The 27,375-nt window shown below is 37.7% G+C and overlaps 1 protein-coding gene across 1 annotated transcript in view; it reads right to left on the reverse strand.

The window, feature by feature from the left end:
• Positions 1-700: 700 nt before the first annotated feature.
• Positions 701-27,375, reverse strand: part of LOC110463465 (methylmalonyl-CoA mutase, mitochondrial-like) — a 74,142-nt gene continuing 47,467 nt past the window's right edge. Inside the window, exons 15-17 of the mRNA XM_021518083.1 lie at positions 9,834-9,961; positions 3,099-3,187; positions 701-2,620 (exon numbers count right to left, since the gene is read on the reverse strand). Coding sequence (XP_021373758.1) covers positions 2,559-2,620; positions 3,099-3,187; positions 9,834-9,961 — 279 coding nt within the window. The 3' untranslated portion in view covers positions 701-2,558. The remainder of the gene's footprint in view (positions 2,621-3,098; positions 3,188-9,833; positions 9,962-27,375) is intronic.

Genomic DNA, 27,375 nt, shown 5'->3' on the forward strand with positions numbered 1-27,375 from the left:
TCGGCAAATATGTATCGTCAATTTTCCTTTGAGGTTTTACATTAAGCCAATTTAGCATCAGCATATTTATTTTCAGATGAAGGGTTACCCCGAGAAATTATCCTTCGAATTTCACAGATGATTTAGGTAAAATATACCGAAAATAATGTGCCTGTGTGTTCGATTTATAAACAGGTGCGTCTTTAATTACATGTTGGCGATGTACGCTGTACGTTTGTTGTAATGATAGCACCGATACGGAAAGATCATCACCTCACCCTTTGCAATTTTTGTCACAGTAATACGTCCACCCCTACCCTCAGAAAACTAGTAAATGCTAGTGAAGAAATAAGCGTTATGTTGTTGTTTGACATACATCTCTCGAATTGATCAGCCGGTATATTATACAGTGGTATATTATACTCTAATAAATTAATGCGTTAGAATTGGAGCCGATCTCACGTCATAACTTGGACAAGGACCATGCAAATAGAGCACTCGATGTACTGAGCGACACAGGGTTGTGCAACAACATTTGTATATCTCTGATATATTAAGATAAAATAAACAAAAGATCAGCAGAAAAAAAGACACATATTATAGCACAACACGGCTTATCCATGTCAAATTCAGCATGGCTCGCATGGACTTTCAGAACATTCTGATTTCATAGTATTTTGAACACAAAATGTGCAAAATAAACAAACAAAATACATTGTACATGTATTACAAGATTTATTTAGAATCACGTCAACGAAAATCAATAAACAATTACATTCATCACGATAACTCGGATACCGTCATCAAAGATAGTATCAGAAATACACACACTCACTGCGCAAATCTATCTCCCTCTCGCGCCCCATTTTGTATTGACGTTCGAGAACATACGGCAAACAATACCAGCATAAAACGTCGCAATAACATAAACAGTCATTTATGTACATGAAATGTGAAATTATCACAGACAATAAATACCACTTTCAAGATGATAAGCATTGTTGACGGAAGGATTAATATAGCGTTCAGTATTGTTATTATTGGAAACAAGCATCAATGATATTCCCGTTTACTAGACATCCGAATCTTCAATCAAGGAGGTGATAGACTATCAATTTCTGCTCTGACCATTTTTTACGATTTAAATGTGTAAACGTTTACCTTGAGACAATCGTTCTAAATGAGAATGTTATAAACTTATGCATTATCCATTTAATGCATTCAGGTAGTAAATTGTCTATTTATGCAATATTGTTTGTTGTTAAGTCAGGATGACTGAAGGCAACAGGAACAATGTCATAGATTTCAAAAATATTTCAAAATAGAACTGTGACGTCACACAGAAGATTAAAATCAAGATGGCGATATTAAAGTATTGCCAAGGGTTTTGGTAAATTGACAAAATGGATCTTTAATTTAGTTCCATATCATGGGAGACTGATTTGTTTGGGTAGGTCATCCAAACGGCTAAGTTAGTGTGGAGAAGGACAGGAAATTGATAAAACTTATCTGACAGTTTTCGTTTTAGCAAGACTGACCGTTTCAGTTGTAATAAATCTTATATAAATTTTCTATCCAATATAATTACGATTTGTTCGTATGCTTTAAGCGTTAGAAAATAATCATCCCCCACTTCCCTAACAGCTACTTTAAGTGGTTGAGACAATAATTGATATCAATCTCACTGTATGATGTTCAGAATTCTGAACACGGTTTGTAATTCGGCTTTAGATTCTTCTTTTTCAACAAAAATATCATTTTCGGTACAGAACAAAACGTCTTTCGGTGTTGTGCAAAGTGTTACTATTACAAAGTATATTAAAATATCACGTGCTGGTAAATGTGTAAGTCTTTGCGAGTTCAGGCCATGTCCAATTTATCACTTCAAGTTTAATTCATTTATCAAACGTAATATTTCGACTGTTAACAATAATGATTTTCTATATTTCACTTTACACCATCATAATTTGAAAAGAGAACTAAAAAGCAGGAAAATTTTAAATGACACAGCTTAATAGTAACTAGCATACTACTGTTCATTTGAAGTATCATTGAAAATATGGGACATTGCATGTTACATGTAAGACTTAACACAAGTTGTGAATAACAAAATCAAACAAATGTATTTCTTGCTCTTTCATGTAATGACTTCTGAAAGGTCCACAAGGGTTTGACGTCAAGAATAAGGTGTGATAATATAATTTGACAGCATAACATATACATGTACTAGAAGTATTGTGCAGTAATAAACAAGTACAAAAACAAACACCATAAATATTAAAAATACTTCTATTGTGATAAAATATCACACCTGAGTAGGTCAACAGTTTGTATTACTACAGAGTACTTACACCATCTCAACATTATATTAATGTAATGCAAGTTGTATAATCTCATCTCGTGTGGTAAATAGAGGAAAATAGCAGGGTCTACTCCTCCTTCCGTCACCTGGACAGATATCTTATACTCACCAACACCAGACAAACCTCAAACTTCTCTCAAACACACAATATCCGCGATTGATGCATTGTCTGCAAGTCAAACAAACAATAATAATACGCTCTTTCACTCTTAAATGTTCAATTCATTCTTTGCTCCAATTCATCAACAATCTTCTCGGCAGCGTCAGGAATTCTCGTTCCTATGACAACATAAAGTGAACAAAGTTAATGTTTCAGCCTCAGAGCGCGAGGCGCTACGTAAATAATGTCATCTAGATCCAGTAACCCATTTAGCAATATTTCCATACCAACAATGAAGAACCTGTTACATTACCTCGCTACGTCGGCAGATGATACAACTCATTGGAATAGTGTTAGAAATGAGTAATGTCACTCTAACAGGCAACAATGGTTCTTCATGGAAAATCCAGTGGAAAGGCAATTTAGCATGCATTAAACAAATGAATGCACAATGAAGATCGATGATGCAAATTGAGAAACTAGTGGTTTGAAATATATCTACTTGAGCTAAACGTGATGTGCTGAATAGGCATAATTCATGTAAAAAACAAGGCTGAAGTTATCGATGGGTGGATAGTCAAACCAATTCAAGCAATATATTTCAGAACTATGGTACGAATATTGATCTTGGTTTTTGGCACAAAGACTAAAACATACCTGGACCAAATATTTGAGAGACACCGGCCTCGTACAGGAAGTCATAGTCCTGCGGAGGTATTACTCCGCCTGCAATTACTAAAATATCTCTGCAATACAAACAAATAATGTATTAAACAAAGGCCAACGCTTATAACTTACAGTGTTAATTGTTTTCAAACTGTAGATTTAGAGGAGGACGCTTCCTTACTTTTCAAATTCGACACTTTTGAAAAGGAATGACTTCATTTTTGTCACAAATGAGATGAACTGTTACTCAAATAACCGACTATAATACATGTTTGTACGAAAATAATGAATCGTTCGAGTTTACAATTGGATCAGAAAAAGATGTTACATCCACAGGAAAAAATGTCAAGCCATTAACCCAGTAAGTGGTTATCTACGGTGTGTAACATGTGTTACGCAGCAACCCAGTAAGTGGTTATCTACGGTGTGTAACATTTGTTACACATCAACCCAGTAAGTGGTTATTCACGGAGTGTAACATGTGTTACACATTAACCCAGTAGGTGGTTATCCACGGTGTGTAACATGTGTCAAGTCATCAACCCAGTAAGTGGTTATCCACGGTGTGTCACATGTGTCAAGTCATTAACCCAGTAAGTGGGTATCCTCGGTGTGGAACATGTGTCAAGCCATTAACACAGTAAGTGGTTATCCACGGTGTGTAACATGTGTCAAGCTTTCCTCCCAGTAAGTGGTTATCCACGGTGGGGAACATGTGTCAAGCCATCAACCCAGTATGTGGTTATCCACGGTGTGGAACATGTGTCAAGCCATTAACACAGTAAGTGGTTATCCACGGTGTGTAACATGGGTAAAGTCATTAACCCAGTACGTGGTTATCCACGGTGTGGAACATGTGTCAAGCCATCAACCCAGTATGTGGTTATCCACGGTGTGGAACATGTGTCAAGTCATTAGCCCAGTAAGTGGTTATCCACGGTGTGTAAAATGTGTCAAGCCATCAACCCAGTAAGTGGCTATTTGGATCAGAAAAAGATGTTACATCCACAGGAAAAAATGTCGAGCCATTAACCCAGTAAGTGGTTATCTACGGTGTGTCACATGTGTCAAGTCATTAACCCAGTAAGTGGGTATCCTCGGTGTGGAACATGTGTCAAGCCATTAACACAGTAAGTGGTTATCCACGGTGTGTAACATGGGTAAAGTCATTAACCCAGTACGTGGTTATCCACGGTGTGGAACATGTGTCAAGCCATCAACCCAGTGAGTGGTTATCCACGGTGTGGAACATGTGTTAAGCCATCAACCCAGTAAGTGGTTATCCACTGTGTGTAACATGTTTCAAGCCATCAACCCAGTAAGTGGTTATCTACGGTGTGTCACATGTGTCAAGTCATTAACCCAGTAAGTGGGTATCCTCGGTGTGGAACATGTGTCAAGCCATCAACCCAGTGAGTGGTTATCCACGGTGTGGAACATGTGTTAAGCCATCAACCCAGTAAGTGGTTATCCACTGTGTGTAACATGTTTCAAGCCATCAACCCAGTAAGTGGTTATCTACGGTGTGTACCATGTGTTACACATCAACCCAGTAAGTGGTTATTCACGGTGTGTAACATGTGTTACCCATTAACCCAGTAAGTGGTTATCCACGGTGTGTATCATGTGTCAAGTCATTAACCCAGTAAGTGGATATCCACGGTGTGTAACATGTGTCAAGTCATTAACCTAGTAATTGGTTATCTACGTTTTGTAACATGTGTTAAACATCAACCCAGTAAGTGGTTATTCACGGTGTGTAACATGTGTTACCCATTAACCCAGTAAGTGGTTATCCACGGTGGGTAAAAAGTGTCAAGCCATCAACCCAGTAAGTGGTTAACCCCGGTGTGGAACATGTGTCAAGCCATTAACACAGTAAGTGGTTATCCACGGTGTGTAACATGGGTAAAGTCATTAACCCAGTACGTGGTTATCCACGGTGTGGAACATGTGTCAAGCCATTAACCCAGTAAGTGGTTATCTACGGTGTGTCACATGTGTCAAGTCATTAACCCAGTAAGTGGTTAGCTACGTTGTGTAACATGTGTTACACATCAACCCAGTAAGTTGTTATCTACGGTGTGTAACATGTGTTACACATTAATCCAGTAAGTGGTTATCCACGGTGTGTAACATGGGTAAAGTCATTAACCCAGTACGTGGTTATCCACGGTGTGGAACATGTGTCAAGCCATTAACCCAGTAAGTGGTTATCCACGGTGGGTAAAAAGTGTCAAGCCATCAACCCAGTAAGTGGTTATCCACGGGGTGTAACATGTGTCAAGTCATTAACCCAGTAAGCGGTTATCCACGGTGTGTAACATGTGTCAAGCCATCACCCCAGTACGTGGTTATCCACGGTGTGTAACATGTGTCAATCCATCAACCCAGTAAGTGGTTATCTACGGTGTGTCACATGTGTCAAGTCATTAACCCAGTAAGTGGTTATCTACGGTGTGTAACATGTGTCAAGTCATTAACCCAGTAAGTGGTTATCTGATGAGTATGAGCTGCAAATATCACATGACATCATGGTTTATGAACATTTGGGTTTTCTCCAAAACTAAAATATGTAAATGTATTCGATACAGCGTGATAACTGTGATATCATTCCTTTTACTGTATGTATCGTAATACAGAGTTTTAGAACCACCTTGCTATTTTTATTTTGTTTAGGTCGTTATAATGTACGCATCTTTATGATCACTTTTTGATAAGGATTTTCATTCTGCTGAACTAAATTCCACCGATGAGTTATTATACTCCGACAGGCCATATGTAGAAACTATTGCCTGTTTGGCTACAATGTATCTGTATCAACATTCAATAGTTGCCTCCTTTGCATTTCTAGTGTTTGATCAGCTTCGAATTTTAGCAATTCAAGGTGTAAAAATATGTTGTCTGTCCCACTTTTCATTTAATTCTATCCTGTTTCACCTTAAGGGTATGATTTTTTTTGTCATCCGAAGGTATGACAGATGGCTCGCAGAATGAAGCGATACGATGACGTCAGGGAAGAATAAATTATGACGTCACAATAAACTTTCGACGGGATACGTCAATTACAAATCAAATTAACACAACTTTCATGTTCTGATAAAGAACGTTTTCACATATATGATTGATTCCGATACCCTCGGGGAGAGATTCTTGAATGTGTAACCATCGGCTTGAAGCAAGTCTCAGAAAGGACATTCCTAAATTCAATGTATCAAGGGGAAGCATCTATTAATCATATACACGATGATGCTCTTAAAACTACAATCAAGAATTTTCGACGAGATGTTCCATTTGTTTACGAACTCTGCCTCCTCAACTCCCTCCCTTCTTATACGTTTACAACCTGTTTCTGTGGAACTAAAGCTTACGGTTTTTCCTGTGGCGTTTTCAATGGAAATTGAGTTATCTTGGTCAATATAATCTTTCACTAGATTTCAAATCCATTTTATCCTATCAAAGTATGATGCAGTTCAAGTCGTTTATGTGCGATCAATCAAACATGAAAGTGAAAATGACATACAATTTTAACGACAAAACCATGCTCAGCTGCATTCACAATTGTATGATATATTTGTAACTGTATCCTCACTCTTCAGATTGTCTGTTAGGTTTAGAGCTATCATAAACCTGACGCCAGATTACCTAGCAGACAATCAGCTTGGCTCAAAATACATATTCAGTATTCCGAACGTTCCAAATAGGTTAGCTAGGGATCTGAGCAAAGGTTAAAACACAGTGATACTCTGAACAGGCCGACCACCACATTTACATATGATACTGTTATAACTATTAGAAGAAAATCATACAACAGCCTTGAGGTAATGATGAGAAAACGTGCTCTAACTGATCCCCCGACCTACAACCATCTCCTACCAGCTAGACTAAGCAATGGGCTAGTGGGTCAGGGCAGAATCACAACGCGATCATCAGTAACAGCAAAACTAATGGGAAATTTTTCGAGTATGAAATTAGGAAAAGCCTTGAGATATTCAAAATTAGACGCCTTCCAAGGTTTATAAGTACTATGTTCAAGTTGAGTGTCCTAGAGCATGCTACCGGAACTTTGTAGATTAGAGGGTATTGGGATCTATTTACTGTGTTAAAGTAGAGGTATTGGAGCGCAGGGTACCAGGACCCTGTAGATAAGATAATGGAATATGATGAGACTTCCAGAATGAAGGAGATATTGATTGTGATATTGCAGGGGAAATATTTAACGTTTTAAAACACATTTGTAACTATTTTAAGATGGCCGGCAATACCAACTGGCCTACTTTTATTCTAACAAAGCTGTTGTGGAAGACAAGACTTCTGTTAATTTTATAATTTTAAATGTTTCAGTACATAAAGCCTTATATCACTTTTAATTGTGCATTATAGTTTCCTTTGCCTTAAATGACGTGTCAGTAAACAATTGAAACATAAATCTGTATTTCACAGTCTGGTAAACCTGGTAGTTATAAAACTTTTAATTGTTTGTGTAACATGTGTGGTAAACTTACGTAAAGGACATGTGTTGAGGGCCAGGTACATATATCGTACATTTAGTGTTGTAATAACATAAACACATGACTTATAATGATAGTAATAAAGCATTTCAATTATTAAATTAGCAATTAGCATATCGATTAAACATGTTCAAAGATGATCAACGTATCGATATCAATAAAATATTTTACAAGAGTACAACTCAATGGAAATATAATTCAACAATTTAAAATATCAAGAGAATATTAACAATATATTAACAATTAACAGTGAACAATACTAACATAACATCATAACAGTATATGTATACCAAAGCATAACAGCTGCCATGGCACATGCATTGCTACATTGTTACTATAGTCTCTTATTCAGAATGAAACTTATTAATTTTTCATTCATAAATAAATGTCTATCATTGACAATTCAGTAAATAGACACATATTTTTAAAAATATGTATTATAAACAAATGTGTCAACATTCATCATTTAACTCCTTCACCCATGAAATTGTATAATGAACTATATTCCAACCTTTGAATTGGAAGAGTTCAAATGTGCCTTCAGGGGTGAATGAGTTAATAAACCTGTACCGCTTACATATGCGTTACTGTACCGCATACTCACATCCCCCCCCCCCCCCCCCCCCCCCCNTACTGTTTTACATGTTTAAATCATCACATATAATTCCACTTACATACACGGTCATGTTTCTCATAAAATACGAATTATATTTCCACATGCATCATTTATTATAAATACACGACACATCCTGTGTACCTCTAACATATCCGTTACGGTAACACTCCTAACATACAGTCAGGTGTAGTATACACATCACACATAATACCCCTAACATACAGTCGGGTGGATTATACACATCACACATAATACCCCAACACAAGGGCGGGTGTATTATACACATCACACATAATACCCCTAACATACAGTCGTGTGTATTATACACATCACACATTATACTCCTAACATACAGTCGGGGGGAGTATACACATCACACATTATACTCCTAACACACAGTCGGGTGTATTATACACATCACACATAATTCCCCTAACATACAGTCGGGTGTATTATACACCTCACACATTATACTCCTAACATACAGTCGGGTGAATTATACACATCACACATAATACCCCTAACATACAGTCGGGTGTATTATACCCATCACACATTATACCCTAACATACAGTCGAGTGTATTATACACATCACACATTATACTCCTGACATACAGTCGGGTGTATTATACACATCACACATTATACTCCTGACATACAGTCGGGTGTATTATACACATCACACATTATCCTCCTAACATACAGTCGGGTGTATTATACACATCACACATAATACCCTAACATACAGACGGGTGGATTATACACATCACACATTATACCCCTAACATACAGTCGGGTATATTATACACATCACGCATTATACTCCTAACATACAGTCGGGTGTATTATAAACATCAAACATTATACTCCTAACATACAGTCGGGGGGAGTATACACATCACACATTATACTCCTAACATACAGTCGGGTGAATTATACACATCACACATAATACCCCTAACATACAGTCGGGGGGATTATACACATCACACATTATACCCCTAACATACAGTCGGGTGTATTATACCCATCACACATTATACCCTAACATACAGTCGGGGGGATTATACACATCACACATTATACCCTAACATAAAGTCGGGTGGATTATACACATCACACATAATACCCCAACATACAGACGGGTGTATTATACATATCAGTCACATAATACCCCTCACATACAGTCGGGTGTATTATACACATCACACATTATACCCTAACATACAGACGGGTGTATTATACACATCAGTCACATAGCACCCCTAACATACAGTCGGGTGTATTATACACATCACACATAATACCCCAACACAAGGTCGGGTGTATTATACACATCACACATAATACCCCAACATACAGACGGGTGTATTATACATATCAGTCACATAATACCCCTCACATACAGTCGGGTGTATTATACACATCCCACATTATACTCCTAACATACAGTCGGGGGTATTATACACATCACACACACCCTAGTTTAGGCTCCCTAACGTGTAACTTCCAAACTACGTGCACCAGACGCTTCTAGTACTTCTGTATAATAAAGGTCAATTTAGCATAAGATAAAACATGAAGTATTTTATACATACGGTCGATCCATTTTTTTCAGTTCATCAACGAGTTGTGGGATAAGAGTCTTGTGACCGGCAGCCAATGAACTGACCCCTACCACGTGGACGTCGGCGTCTATCGCCTGCTGGGCTGCCTCCTTTGGTGTCTGGGGAAAAAACAAAAATTGTAGACAACTCAAAATAAATCAATACTTACAACAAACACGTCCTTTGGTAAGTTGTCTTTAGTTTAAACAGTATTGTTATTCAATATATGGCAGTGACAAAATAATACAAAATCAACAAAGAGGATTCGAAAACAAGTACATAAGTACTTATATTAGTTCGTCTCCTTATTAATAAACCTGGCAGTAGGACGGCACTGTTACAAATATTTTGATAGTATAACAGACAAAGAGAAGAAGAAGAAATCAGGGAGGGGAGGGCGAAAGGGGTACATCAGGAAATGAAAGAAAGTGGTTACGAAGAGTATAACGAGAAGAACTTCATAACTTAATTGAATCTGGTTGGAATGTGATTCATGAAAAGGTAACCCTAATGAGCTCTATGAAAGGATGCATTATATACATTGGAAATCTCTAAATTGCCTTACGTTGATTCCAATAAAACAGTATACTGATACATGTATCCTGTAAAATGCCAGAGTGGTGTAGTCTATATCAACTCCAGTATCAACAAAACTCAAGTCTAAATATCATACTGACATGTCACAAGTGTTGTCGAACAACATAAGTTTCAAAGTTAATGCATATTGTTTAAACAAACGCGATAATTACATAAAAATAAAATAAAATAAATAAATCTTGCACTAAAATAGTTTCGACTTACAGATAAATTGTTGGACAGAGTCAAAAACATTTAAACCATATTGATCTGGCATATCAGGATTTCCATACAGCAGCAGATTTAAATTATTCCCATGAGGAAGATTTCTAAAACATTGTAATCTTAATTGTTCGAAGTTAGGACAAAAGAGGAGAAAGTGTTCAGTAGTTTCAGCAGAACGGTTACAAGAACACATGGGACTTTCAACTAAGTTACGTAAAAACAAGTGATTATTAAGGGAACTACAGTTCATCCTCAGTCGAGCGTAGTGAATTTGGCCAAATCTACTTTTGCAGCAATAGTAATAGGATGGAACAAGATTATTGTGATGATAGTGGACATTCAAGGACTTCTAAAGGTTAGAGAGTGATGGGTTATGCTTAAAGGGGCTGGTCGGGGAAAAAATTACAAAATAAATTGGTCTAAATGCGTTCTCTGGCCTTCCAAAAGTTATACCACGGCAATATGATGGTCGAGTTCTGCTTGCAATGTCCAGTTTTGACCCCTGAAATCTCGGGGAAGCCCCGCGTAAATTTAGCGCAGATCTATTTATATATGTCATGTGGTTGTTTCGAAAGTTAGGCAGTGAAGATAACAACAATAGCACGCCGTCATGTGCCATGTCGGACTCAACTAGCGGACAAGACAGCAATACTATACGTAACTAATTGGTTTTCAAAGGTCATGTATGATGCAAGTGTAGTATTCCTACCTATATGTTGTTGTTATATATAACGCTATTGATCCCTCGTGCCTGTCATGACTTTTGCATGCATCTTTTTCTTTCGCCGCGATGTTTACATTTGGCCTTGTTGATGATGCGCGTGCGGTAAAATTACATCACTGATCTGGGTCAATTGAGAGTTTAAGACTGTCAGGTGACGATTTAGGATTTCTTTAATATAATTATAATTTTTACTCTTAGGGAGTGAATTTCAGCAAAATTTGTATCGGTATATTTCATAAGGTATTTTAAACATGTGTATGCCATTTTAGCAAATATGACTTCTTTTCCCCGACCAGCCTCTTTAACGTCGTCCGGAAGAACATTCCATAAGTCAACAGAGGAAGGTAGAAAAGAATCTGTATAGAGTTTAGTACGACATCTTATTTGACAGAATTTATTCACGTTTCTAGTATCGTGAGAATGAATGTCAGAATAACGAGCGGGGAATATGTTAGTTAAATAGGAGGGACATTGACCATGAACAATCTTATGAAGTTATGTTATTTTATGTTTTCGTCTTCTTTCAATAAGAGGGTACCAACCAGTTTCTAAATACAATCTCTCACGACTAGTTAATTTAGTGGCCCCAGTTACAATCCTGGCTGCTTCGAGTTGAATATTTTCTAACAGCTGGCTTTGGCCTGTCGTTATATTGTCCCATATCACGTCACCATATTCTAACAAAGGTCGAATAAAAGTAAAATAAATAGTTTGAAGCGTTTTTCTGTCAATAGTAAATTTCTGTTTTCTTAAAAGGCCTATTTTTTTGGAAGCTTTGTTAATTATATACTGAACATGATCAGTCCACCCTCCATTGGACGAAATAAAGACACCAAGGTGTTTGTGGCATGCTACCACTGTTAGTGGGTTGTTGTTCATAGACAAAGGGGGATGAAGTGGTTTGCCATTTTTTCTACTTACTGTCATTGACACTGTCTTTTTTTTTCTTTTTCTTTTTTCTTTTTTCTTTTCTTTTAAGTACAAATATTTTTTCCCTCAGCCATTTTTTTCATAAATATGTATATACATATACTGCTTCGAAGCAGATATATATATACATATATACATATTTTGAAAGGGGATGCCAGGGTTTGGGAGTCCTGGAGTCAGCCCCTGAACAATATAGTGTCCTCATTGACACTGTCTTACTAGGATTGAAATCGACAAGCCATGTTTTTGACCATTCATGAATTTTGTTTAGATTATCATTCAAGAGATTAGCGCTCAGATCCGGCAAATCCACTATAACTTATAGAGACGTCTCGTCAGCAAACAACTTTATAAGATAATTAATATCTTCGACGATGTCATTTATAAAAATTAGAAACAATAATGGACCTTGAATTGACCCTTGAGGAACTCGCAGAAGACCATTCTAATTTCTTTACCATTATCTAAAGCGGAAAATTTATCATTAGAAATAGATACAAGTTGATTTATAGTGGAATCAACGGATCTGAAACCCGACTGACAAGATGAAAGTAGGGCTTTGTCAGTGAAATAGTTATAAACATATCTATATATACACCTTTCCATCATTTTACCTATGATAGACTAAAGAGAGATAGGACGGTAATTTCCGAGAACAGATGGATCCTCTTTTTTGTGAACGGAAGTAACATTCGCCCTCTTCCATTGCGACGGGAACTTATAAGTTGTAAGAGAGTGGTTGAATAATGTTTGAAGTGGATAACTAAGAACATCGGCTGCTTCTTTGATTAGACGAGGGGTTATGAGGTCAGGACCAACAGCTGTTTTGCGTTCAAGAGAATTATTACGTCAAGAACATCTTGTCGGGATATGACAATGTCAGAAAGGGTATGATTATGGGATTTGTGTAGATCAGGAGGGTCAACATTAGTGTCGTTAATATTAGAATGTGAGCTGAAGAAAGTGCTTAAGGCATTGGCTTTGTCTAAGTCGTCGTGTATAAAGTTACCATTATAGGAAATAGGAGAAATATGTTTTTGTTTTGATTGAGTTAGACATAAGACGATTAACAATCTTCCACCATTCTTTAAATTTGCTACTGGTATTAGTATGATTAAGCTTTGTACATAATTTGTTTAAATAATCACGTTTAGATTTACGAATGGCATTTATACACATGTTACGAGCTTTCCTGAAATTCGACCAGTCGTGAGCATTCCATGACTGTTTGGCTTTGCGGTGTATATACTTCCGTTTACAAATCAATTTTCTAATTGCACTATTCATCCAAGCAGCATCATTCGCTCTTACAATTGTATCTTTTTCAGGTATGCACTCATTTGCAATTGTAAGTAAACAACGTGTAAATTGCTGTGTACTTTTGTCTATGTCATTAATGTCGCGAGTGCTGTCCCAATCAACATTAGAAAGTCTGTCACGATATTCGTCGTAGTTGCCTAGGCCGTTTAGCTATACTCTACGTTTAAAACTGGATTTTAGGGATTTTGAAATGTTAAGAGTGCCATAGACGGTACACGGGACAATGATATCTAATAGGGTGATCGAGGAAATTTTCACCGACATGAGACATGTTTACTAAAGAAGGATGACTTGCGCAAATTATGTCACACACACACGCACACGCACACACACACACACACACACACACACAAATACATATATACATACACACACACACACACAAATACATATATACATACATACCACACACACACACACAAATACATACATACATACATACAAACAGAACATAATTTATTTGGTATCTGAGTTTTTCATTTTCAGATTCAAGGGCATTCACACGATCAGTCAAGGGAGCAATATGATTTTGGACGATAACGTTTATGTCTTCCATCATCAAGCTGCGCACAGCTTTGGCAATACGGTCTATGTCAGAGTCGGATATACTATTGCTCATGGTACTGGGCTGTAAACATTGCTGAGTGAAGACAGTGCGTTCATCAGCGGTTGCTGCTGAAGCTGGTTAGGGAGGGGCGTTTGGTTAGCATTGACTTGTTGAGCACTAGCACAAGGTGTCGACATAGTTGGATCAAACGACATGTTTGGATTACAGGTGACAGCAGGTGATGAAGTGACGTCACTCTCACAAAGAAAATCGGTTGATTTTGCCCGTTTAATGTCTCTTGTTAATAATGGGGATGGGGTTGAGGTGGTCGAGATATTGGAGCGATTCCGTTTACTGTATCGTTCTGGAGTGGAGGTATATGGCCCGTACATGTATACAACGTGAACACTCATGCACATGTATGTACACTGATTATACGCATAGATGATCACAGGTACACAAAGGCTTTGAAGTAATCATCAAATATATGAGTGTTTAGGAGAGTTATATAATAACATCAGTGCAACGAAGTTCGAACTTATTTTTCACATTTTCCTCCAGTCTTTATACGTCCTCCGTTCTCCATCTATACAGGTTTTTTCACATTCTTATTGGAGCTGAGTGAAGGCCGTCCATACTTAATCAGGGGAGGCAATCAGTCGTCTTTCAAAATGGTGATATCATACATTATGATACCTTCTGTTAAAATCTCGTAAACTGATTGGTTGAGAAAGATGTGAACATTTTCAATGTTACTTGCTCGTTTTACAAAGATAAAGAAGACAGTGTGACATTCCAAAAAATATCACATGCGCCAAACGTATGCGTGCACGGTTCGTCCCAGTGCCAGGGTTCATGGTTGGTTCATTCGACAACTGTTGAGATGAAGTCTTGGTTTAAGTCAAATCAACACAAGGACCTTAAAAAATGGTGAAGTGGTGAAACACCTAAACATGACACTCGGTATAATGAAATAAAAATCACATTCATGAGAGGGCGATAATGCATATTTTCACCCCAAGGAAGCATTGTTGACACAGGCGAAGCCGAGGTCAACAATGCTTTCCGAGGGGTGAAAACATGCAATATCGCCCTCTCATGAATGTGATATTTATATAATATTTAATTACATATCAGAATTAATCATGACATCAACCTACCACGATCATTCAGCAACTTCTAGGTATTTTTGTGTGCCTTTAATTTTGCATCTTCAAATTATTTGCTCTTGGTTTTTCTATCATGGTTTCTCTTCATGTGATTTGAAGATATAAGTTTCATTATGCAAAATCTATATGTTACGTCAGCTCGATATTTGTTCAGATTATGTTTAAGGTTTACATTCTTGGAAACGAAGGTTTTGACCATACTTGACTTGCCCATTCGATGCTTCTAAGCCATTTTAAAGTGACAAATATTTAAAACATTTTATTACTCAGACAGGGAAGAACGGCATCCCACCTGATCACATTATTCAGACAATGGGAAAAACGAAACATGTCAAGGGAGACATAACTACACAGGAAGAAGATAAAAAAGACAAGATAGCTGTTCTAATCATAGCAATAGAAGCTGCAGATAATGTTGATGTCTGTTGTGTCCCCAGAAAAAAAGGACAGAGAAGAAAACACTCGATCCTATAACGGTTCCACATTAGTCATCCCTTTTATGAACGATAATGGCAATGGATTCAGTAAGACACTAGTTTTTCTGTTTTCTGGAAGGAACGACTACTAGTTCAGAAAAAAGAAAAGCGAGAAAATAAAATTGTAAACAGAATCGAAATTCGAATTAAAATCAATGTAACTCGGGCAAAATATATACAATGGCTTTACACGGAGACCTTGGCCGAAATGAGAATAAGACCAAGTGTTCCGAAAGGAAAATTGGGTCAGTAAGACTTTGGGACAGTTTTGAATTGATAAATCTTTGAAGAGGAAAAACATGATCACATTATTGTTTATGTTAAATTTTGTCTCTGGAACCACACTATACGGTGACTTAATGAGATAATGAGGCGTTACATATTTTGATTAGATAATTCCTTTCAAGACTGATTCAGAGGCCGTGGAAAAAATATGATGTGATCGGAATACAGCACGCTTTTGTTTTAAACTTTTTAAAATCTATTTATTGTTATCTTTTCAAATTTTCAACTTAAGTCAAGTTTGTAGATAAATGTGATTCTCAAAACTTAAACAAGTCACAGACAATATCCTTTTTTGGTTTGCTTTCACTCACCATTTTTTTTTTCTCATACAAATATAGGTTTTGACCAGTCTATCGTCTTCATTCTATAGTTATATTTGTCTATGTAAGTGTCTAGCCTCATTATCAGTCAGTGAGTTAAGGTTACTCGACAACATCAGACAGCTTGGCTCCGCCGTATACGTTTAACAAATGTGCAGCTCACTGATGGTATCCCATAAAGCATGCAGCAGTCGGATGTTAAATGAGAGATTAACAAGACAAGAATGTAATCAATAACGTCTCTCATGCTCTAGTTTATTTTAACAGTATTTAAAAGTACAAGTTAACTCTAGCTTTGTTCAAAATATCAATTTCACTAGAAAAGAAGAGGCCCAGAGGGCCTGTATCGCTAACCTTGATAATATAGCAATCATGGGATATTATTCTTATTATAAACAAGAGGCCCAATGGGCCTGCATCGCTCACCTGGTATTAATCTCACACTTGTAATCTTAAAAGTGGACTAAATACAGCTACAAGCAGAATATCAGTGTTTGATTCATGAGAACCAATTAAACGATTTAAACATATGACGCCTGTGACCTTGAATGTCGAACAAGGACATTAGGTTGAAAGTGGGTCAAGGTCGTTCATTTGAACAAACTTGGTAGTCCTTCATCCCAGAAAGCTACAGGCCCAATATCAGTACTCTAGACCTTTTGGTTATTGATAAGTGGTTTGAAGATTTTATGATATTTAACCCCTGTGACCTTGAAAGTGGGTCAAAGTCATTTATTTGAACAAACTTTGTAGCCCTTCATCCCAGCATGCTACAGGCCCAATATCAGTACCCCGGGCCTTTTGATTATTGAGAAGAAGTTGTTTGAAGATTTTAAGACATTCGACTCATTTGACTTTGAAAGCAGGTCAAGGTCATTCATTTGAACAAACTTGGTAGCCGTTCATCCAAGCATACTGCAGGCCCAATATAAGTACCATGGGCGTTTTGGTTATTGAGAAAAAGTCGTTTGAAGTTTATACATTTGACCCCTTTGACCATGAACGCAGGACAATGTCATTCATTTTAACAAACTTGGTAACCCTTCATCCAAACATGCAACAGGCTTAATATCAGTACCATGGGCCTTTTGGATAATGAGAAAAGGTCGTTTGAAATTTGTGAGACATTTGACTCCTGTGATCTTTCATTGAAAGTACAGACCCGTACACGTTCGCTGTTCCACCTTGGACACAAACGGTACGGAAGTGCTACGCAAACGGTACGCAAGTGCTACGCAAACGCTACGGAAAGGCTACGCAAGTGCTACGCAAACGGTATGGAAGTGTTACGCAAACGGTACGGAAGTGCTACGGATGACGCTTACAAACGGTGATTCGTTTGTGGTGACAAGAACGGGTTTACATAAAAAGCGGAAGCATATAAAATATCTAAAACGAAACGAACATACCCACAATGCATAGGAAGAAACGTCAGTACACTCTATTTTCTCAGGAACTCAGTCACATGATGACAATAAAGCTATCTTCATAATGATTTTTTTAATGATTACTGAAAAATATCATCATTTTCAATAATCTGATATGAAAAGTTTGTTAGGGTTAGTATTCAACCTTGCTCGCTGAAAACAGGACTCATGATAAATTATTTAAAAAAATAGATTAGTTTTAAAACAAATCATCTACGTGAGAAGTTAAATATCCTAATAAGGGATTATTTTTTTCCATTAAATTAGGAATTCCAAGTTCCAAATATTAGTTGACCTTGGTTAAGGCACTGTTGAGAAATGAAATTGTGCCTGGGGCTGTCATTTCCTAATCGAGGGACAGCCAAAGTATCTTAACTGTTGGTTTTTACCTTGAACTGTTTTACCTGTATACAGCTGTACGTGGTGGATAGACAATGAACTGGATTAATTGACCTGGACATAAATGACCTGAAATCACAGAATGTGACCTTGATCAGGTACAGCACATCAGAATCCAATGTGACCACAGATGAATGGTCAATGCATTATCACTGCCTAGATTCTCAGGTATGTAGAAATCATATTGAAAGAAATGTATCTGACAGCGGGAGGTCATGTTGCCCTAACAACCTTTATAACGGACACTAAAATTGTTTATACCTCAAACGAGGGACAGGTCATTACCACATGGCCAGCTGTATGCCTGTTATTTAAATTACCCCTAGGGCCTAGAGGCTGGTGTTGGGAACACACAGTAGGCCCATGGGAGGAGGGCTGTTACGTCCATGTATGTGTAAACCGTCCTTTTTGGGGGGGGATTTCCTTCAGATTATTATGATGGTTGGAATAATTTTCACGTAATGCGGTTTATAATGGTGTTTTTTTTACAATTCGTTTCGACAAATATAAATTCCGTAAAATTTTCGACCGAACGTTTCACAAACGCTTTTTAAATGGAAAGATATAGAAGCAAGTGCTATGGAAACGATACGGGAGTGCTACGGAAACGCTACGCAAGCGCTACGGGAATGCTACGGTAATGGTACGGAAGTACTACGGAAATGCTACGCAAGTGATACGGAAGTGCTACGCAAACGGTACGCTGAAAGTGGAACAGCGAACGTGTACGGGTCTGTAGGTCAAGGTAATTCATTTGATAGATCATTAATACCATTCATCCCAGCATGCTACAGGCCAAATAACAGTACCCTGGGCATTTTGGTTATTGAGTAGAAGTCGTTTGAAGATTGTGAGACATTTGACTCCTGTGACCTTGAAAGCGGGTCAACGTTATTCATTTGAACAAACTTGTTAGCCCTTCATCCCAGCATGCTACAGGCCAATTATCAGTAACCTGGGCCTTTTGGTAATTGTGAAGAAGTCGATTGAATGGAAAAGTTGACGCCGGACGACGGACATAAGCTCACTTGCCATTCGGGCAGGTGAGCTAAAAACATCATTTGTTTCTAAAATATATTTTGATTAAATTGAGGTAGCAAAATAACATTTTAATGACATCTCCAGAAAAAATTGTTCCTGATTCGTAGCACTGAGTTTTTACAACTTATGTAAATCATGTCATGTCAACGTTTGCGTTCTACATTTGAAATAGTCTAAAACACAATCATCTGACGACACAGTTACAGCTGACAGCTAGCGCATTATGATTTGTTTGCTCGCAAAGCTGTGTCATTCAAATAGATCATTAATACCATACAAAACCAGTTCAATACTTATATTTACGTTTTCTTTGCCTCTTATGTTCTTTTTTAACTTATAATTTATAATTAAAATTTAAAATGCCCGCCTTATCGACAGTCCACACAATTTCGTTCAATAGTTTGAACAGCGTATTGACGCGTGCTGATTGGCAAACAAAGTAGTACTTTGACATTTTAACAAACACTTCAAATTTATTCCACAATTTAGTATCAATACAAATGCGTATGATACATGTATGTCTATAGGGTGATTCCAGTTTTTCGATAGAAATCTGAGCTGAAAGTTAGATTTGAAATTGTTTCGATTTTCCCCCGGAACAAATTTCGCGCATGGATAAATACAGTGAACACCGTGAATGGGACCTTGACCTCCACGAGGGAGTTATTTTCGAAGTTAATTCCAACTTTTCTCTTTACTCATTTTGTGAAGAATCCAGGAGTGAATGTATTTGTTGATTGTATGGGAACCCGACAACAGTCGGTAGATTCTATAACAGCATCGTTATTTGACATGTCGTCTGAAACTGAGGAACCGTGGATCCGAGACGCGTGAAACTGATAGCGTTTGAAGTGAGTGATCTTGCGACGGAGCACAGGTTCGTTACAAATGTCTGAAATGACGAATGTTTATGTGTGCTGTGACTCATATCAGTAGGTCTGTAACATATGTGTCAGTAGGTCTATAGAATATGTGTATTTCAGACATTTATAACGAACCCCTGTTGATCAGTGCAGTGTAACAGACGATATTTCTGATAAATTGCATGAGCGTTAAAATTGTTTCCATTGCCGGCATTGGTGATTTCAACCGATGTGCATTTTGTACGATATTGCAGACCTTGGTCTTGTTTTCGTTGTAATAAAAGTGTTTTTTATTTTATTTTTTATTTTGCACATAAATTTACAATGACATTATCAAATCTCACAATGCCCAGCGATATTTCAGCAGCCGTCATGTTTATTTACATTGGATATTGTAGTTCCGGTCAGTGTTGTAATTAATACGCTAAGAATTGTGTCTCGTGCGGCATGGTAATTATGTCTCGTGCGGCATGGTAATTAAAGTCCCATCAACGACACAGCTTTCAAAGAGGCTATATAGTGACAATGCCATGCAAATGTAAATATATAATTTTGAACAAGACAATGTTAGGACACATAATTATTTCCCTGATTCCGCTTTGATTGAAATGGAGATAAATGCAAAGTCTGACAAAAGGAATGAAGCAAAACGCAATGCATGATAAAGAATATCAAAAGTCTGATAAAGAATCTGATACAAATCTGATATATAAGTAAAGTACTCCTCACGATATGTCCACATATAAAGTAAAAGTTCTTTAGGACTACAAGTATTTCAGGAATGGAGCTAAACGCAAAGTCTAACAATGATGTACGAAAATACTGACGGAAAAGTTTACACTCAATAAAGCCACCACTTAATGTAGTGGACGCGCCAACACGTGTAAGCCTTTCTATATGTTAGAAATATTTCTGTATATGCTAGATGGAAATATCTTTCAATAAAGAACCCCACAAAATAGTATTTGCAATGACCTAATAATCCCGCAATACCTTGCAACTACTGTTAGATCGTTGTATTTAGTGCTAGAAAGATAAAGAAAGAACATCAAAGAAAATAATCACAATGTAAACATGCTTTATATTTCTACCCATTATTCAATTACTTGATTTTGTTCCTTAACAATGAGAAGGAAACTCAATTAACCGAGTAGCACGGCATCTGTAAACCGAGTCACAACAGCGGCAATTAACCGAGTAGCACTGCATCTGTAAACCGAGTGACTACAGCAGCGATTAACCGAGTATCACGGCATCTGTAAACCGAGTGACTACAGCGGCAGTTAACCGAGTAGCACGGCATCTGTAAACCGAGTCACTACAGCGGTGATAACCGAGTAGCACGGCATCTGTAAACCGAGTCACTACAGCGGCAATTAACCGAGTATCACGGCATCTGTAAACCGAGTGACTACAGCGGCAGTTAACCGAGTAGCACGGCATCTGTAAACCAAGTGACTACAGCGGCAATTAACCGAGTATCACAGCATCTGTAAACCGAGTGACTACAGCGGCTATTAACCGAGTAGCAGGGCATCTGTAAACCGAGTGACTACAACGGCTATTAACCGAGTAGAACGGCATCTGTAAACCGAGTGACTACAGCGGCTATTAACCGAGTATCACAGCATCTGTAAACCGAGGGACTGCAACGGCTATTAACCGAGTAGCACGGCATCTGTAAACCGAGTGACTACAACGGCTATTAACCGAGTATCACAGCATCTGTAAACAGAGTGACTACAGTGGCAATTAATCGAGTAGCACGGCATCTGTAAACCGAGTGACTACAGCGGCGATTAACCGAGTATCACAGCATCTGTAAACCGAGTGACTACAACGGCTATTAACCGAGTAGCATGGCATCTGTAAACCGAGTGACTACAGCGGCAATTAACCGAGTGGCACAAAATCTGTAAACCGAGTGACTACAGCGGCTATTAACCGAGTATCACAGCATCTGTAAACCGAGTGACTACAGCGGCGATTAACCGAGTAGCACGGCATCTGTAAACCGAGTGACTACAACGGCTATTAACCCAGTAGTACGGCATCTGTAAACCGAGTGACTACAGCGGCAATTAACCGAGTGGCACGGAATCTGTAAACCGAGTGACTACAGCGGCTATTAACCGAGTATCACAGCATCTGTAAACCGAGTGACTACAGCGGCGATTAACCGAGTGGCACGGAATCTGTAAACAAAGTGACTACAGCGGCTATTAACCGAGTATCACAGCATCTGTAAACCGAGTGACTACAGCGGCGATTAACCGAGTAGCACGGCATCTGTAAACCGAGTGACTACAGCGGCAATTAACCGAGTGGCACGGAATCTGTAAACCGAGTGACTACAGCGGCTATTAACCGAGTAGCACGGCATCTGTAAACCGAGTGAATACAGCGGCTATAAACCGAGTAGCACGGCATCTGTAAACCGAGTGACTACAGCGGCTATTAACCGAGTGGCACGGCATCTGTAAACCGAGTGACTACAACGGCTATTAACCGAGTATCACGGCATCTGTAAACCGAGTGACTACAGGGGCTATTAACCGAGTAGCACGGCATCTGTAAACCGAGCGACTACAGCGGCTATTAACCGAGTAGCACGGCATCTGCAAACCGAGTGACTACAGCGGCAATTTCTCCGTCGGAGCAATGCACACCACTACGGTAGCAGAATACAGTTGAAATGGCCCGACTCTGATAAACAAGGCACATGTCGAGGAAATGTAAACACAGCGGATTTACCCTACACAACACATGTATACATGTATATATATTTGTAAACTGTATTTCATTTACAATACATATAAAGCACTGAGAAGTGTATAAACCTCTTTTTTTCTATGTATGTCACTTGTGTGAAAACCATGGTTACCACATCAAAAATTACCAAAAAATGCCAAAAAATGCTATTTTTAACCCAAAATTTGACCCCCGCAAGTAGTAATTTTTTTCCTAAGCTCTGTCTGAAATTAAAGATTACCTACCTGGTTGCAGAATTATCTGGGTCGCAGTAAAATTGTAGAACTTGATTTTTTGCAATTTTGCGTCGTGTGCTGTTGTCAAAATTTTACCTCCTGTAAAGCTAGCTTTTCATGTGTACGCACCCTTTCGTATTATGGCCAAAATTTTATTCTCGAACCAAAGAAATCTTCTTTCTTTTTTACAAATGTGAAGCTCACATAGCCCACTTCATCATGCTTATACCAATTTTAGTACAGTTTTATTTTTAATTTTTTTTTACATATCATTATACAGGGGTTAGCCATTTAACAAAAATATCACCCATGGCCACAACCCTCTACTGTACTCTGCTACCTTATACATCACTTTTTTTTCCCCAAAATTTAATCAAAACCTTTTAAATGTCTGGAAAATGCGACAATGAACACAATGATGTATCCGTTTCCTTTCTCACTTTAATAGTGACCGAGTAATATGAATTCTCCTGAAAAGTGTATTTACCAATTCTGCTCTCAAACTACCAACAAAGGGAGGTAATCTGAAAAATGAAAACTTGAATAGGTTTGTAGTTTTCATGAATAAAATTTCTTTTTGGGTGAAATATGATGCCTTGAGATCATGTGCATGTAGAAAACAAACAGTACAGTGATACTATGATGTTACTGTCTTGTTTGATGACGTCATAGTAACTGTGATGTCATCATAACTATGACGTCATCAATGGGCATCTATGACATCATCGAGGATCACTGATATCAAAATATTGAACACTAGGAAACCCATCTCAACAACAAACTAGCAACAGACACACTTCCCGTAACCGATGAACAGCACAGAAATGTAAGATATTCTGAGAAATCAGACAAGTGCCACCATAGCAACCGTTATTTACTTTCCTCGCCTAGAATTGACAGTGACCCTCAGAAATTGTTCATTTAACATATTTCGCTAGAAAAAAAAGATTTTCTTCAGCTGTAATTATGGAAATAAAATTTATTGACATTACTGACTTTGCTTATTTCATCTGTATGCTGAATCAAGTGGAAAAAAACATCTAAAATAGTGTAATTAAAATGAAAACAGATATTTTACCCATTTTTACCCATTTTCAATAAATACAACTTTATGTATTAGTAACCATGGCTACCGGGTGCTGAACTGAGTGAAACAGACTGAAATCTAGTATGAATGCATCAGGAGATAGCCTGTGAACTATTTGATGTTTGGTATCAACTTTACCAATAACATAATTGACACATATGTGATGAATTGCAGAATTTCACAAGTGCCTGTGAAAGCGCGAGTTACCTCTCTTTATACATCCACAGGTAACAGGCTAATGACCTATATATAGACCAATCTATGTAACGGGTTTTTTGGCGTTTTTGAGTAGTTTTAAGTATTAATGAATGAAAGTGAAGCTGAATCAAGCATAAAAAGGGATTTTTTCAGAAAAAATCAAGTTCTATGTGTATATGGTAGCAGAATACAGTAGAAATGGCCCGACTCTGATAAACAAGGCACATGTCGAGGAAATGTAAACACAGCGGTTTTACCCTACACAACACATGTATACATGTATATATATTTGTAAACTGCATTACATTTACAATACATATAAAGCACTGAGAAGTGTATAAACCTCTTTTTTCTATGTATGTCACTTGTGTGAAAACCATGGTTACCACATCAAAAATTACCAAAAAATGCCAAAAAATGCTATTTTTAACCCAAAATTTGACCCCCGCAAGTAGTAATTTTTTTCCTAAGCTCTGTCTGAAATTAAAGATTACCTACCTGGTTGCAGAATTATCTGGGTCGCAGTAAAATTGTAGAACTTGATTTTTTGCAATTTTGCGTCGTGTGCTGTTGTCAAAATTTTACCTCCTGTAAAGCTAGCTTTTCATGTGTACGCACCCTTTCGTATTATGGCCAAAATTTTATTCTCGAACCAAAGAAATCTTCTTTCTTTTTTACAAATGTGAAGCTCACATAGCCCACTTCATCATGCTTATACCAATTTTAGTACAGTTTTATTTTTATATTTTTTTTACATATCATTATACAGGGGTTAGCCATTTAACAAAAATATCACCCATGGCCACAACCCTCTACTGTACTCTGCTACCTACAATGTTTGAAACTCATTCACCATCTTCTGATAATAGAGTTTTAGATTTTTAGAAACATGTTTTTTAATTGAATTGCAGATAGTTTAAACAGCAAGTTGTATGCAATAACATCCCTTTATAAATTAAATTTCCTAATTGCCTGTGTTAAAAAGGTCAATGTTCAATAAAGCGAAAACACCCAAAGTTGTCCTATACCTATAATGAAAACGTTTACTCCGGTATTTGGAGCGTGGTGACCCACAAACGGCTGACAACTTTAGTTGACCCAGCTGTGTACCATGTTTCAGAGAACTGTTTAATTACATAATTATGTAGCTGGTAGTAGGTACAGCCTCTTTGCAAGCAGCAGCTTGGTAATAAATAGTTCTCCATCATAATCTCACTGACTGACTGTATGAGGTTATCCAACATAATATGATGTTCTATCGTATGTGTTCATATTTGGGAACAGGCCAAACATGACCTGTTACCCATATTAAAACACTGCGACATCTACAATTTGATTCCTTTCTTAATAGTACTCTTTTCAGAAAGACGACTCCCTGATTAGCTAGACAATAGCAAGAAAAACGTGACCGGGAGCCATCTTATGAAGGTCCTTTACCTGATGAATAGCTGGTGTTTTACTGATTAATAGGTGACTGGCAATATGTAGCTTGGTCAGATGGTTACAAAAAACATGCATTAGTACCTGTTGAAACTATATAGGATTTACTTAAATATTTCCTGGATTCATTGAGAACAAAACGGGATATTACATTGATTCATTACCAAATAGAATAAATCCTTTTGGAATTTTTCACACATTTAATACATTCAAAACACTAATCGTTTATAAAAACTAAATGATGTCCATTTGCATCCTTAATAAGTGTAGAACCAACGGTTTGGATATGATGTTGTACCTAATTCATATTTGAACGCTTTATGACGTGAAAAAAATGCCAGCAAAACTATGTTACAGCCTCGATACCTACTTCATCTTCTGGACCCTCGCCATTTTTCTTTTATTGACATTTCATACACCCACACAGACTTAAAAACGTGGTGTAAATGATATTTGTTCACGAAGATTAATTGTTTATGCACAAATATGCTCATGATACCATTCCCCAGAGCCAAATGATAAGGACTTAAATGATTTTTCACGGCCTAGTGCTGAAAGATAGACCTGAAAGATATGTGTTGGGTGCGGTAATTTAATCCTATCAAATGTTTATACACGCAGCTTCATCAACAAATTATTTTCTTTTCTCTTCATAAAATGTATATATATATATTTCATATGTCTTTTCGGTATCAAAATAAAAGGTAAGAATTTAAACCATTAGATTCAATTATAATAAAAATGGGTATTTATAGTTGTTTCCCGTAATTTGATTATACCAACTTGTTTATATGTGTTTGTATGTGTTCTAATGTCTATGCTTGTACCACTGTTTGTTTGGAGAGGGTTTAAATAGGCTACGCCTGCTGCCCAATCCATTTGTCCTTTGACAATAAAATTTATTGAAATTGAAAAAAGATAGACCTGTACTTTTCAAGATAATCGACTTATTGTGGTAAACGAATATGTTAAATAAATATGGTAAAATATTTTTTCACTTCATAGATTGAATACCTAATAACTCAGAACGAAAATTAGAATATGGCTAAGCAAGATTAACCATGTGAATGCCTCCCCCAGCAACCCACACAGCGTACCACATCAATGCCTCCCCCTCCCCCCACACAACGTACCATGTCAATTCCTCCCCCCTCCCCCCACAAAACGTACCATATCAATGCCTCCCCCCTCATCCAAAACAACGTACCATGTCAATGCCTCCCCCTCAGCCCAAACAACGTACCAAGTCATACAATGCCTCCCTCTCCCCCCACAACAGGTATCATGTCAATTCTTCCCCCCTCCCCCCCCAAAACGTACCATATCAATGCCTCCCCCCTCATCCAAAACAACGTACCATGTCAATGCCTCCCCCTCAGCCCAAACAACGTACCAAGTCATACAATGCCTCCCTCTCCCCCCACACAAGGTATCATGTCAATTCTTCCCCCCTCCCCCCACAAAACGTACCATATCAATGCCTCCCCCCTCATCCAAAACAACGTACCATGTCAATGCC

The sequence above is a fragment of the Mizuhopecten yessoensis genome, unplaced genomic scaffold (assembly GCF_002113885.1).
Source record: "Mizuhopecten yessoensis strain PY_sf001 unplaced genomic scaffold, ASM211388v2 scaffold10911, whole genome shotgun sequence".
Lineage (NCBI taxonomy): Eukaryota > Metazoa > Mollusca > Bivalvia > Pectinida > Pectinidae > Mizuhopecten > Mizuhopecten yessoensis.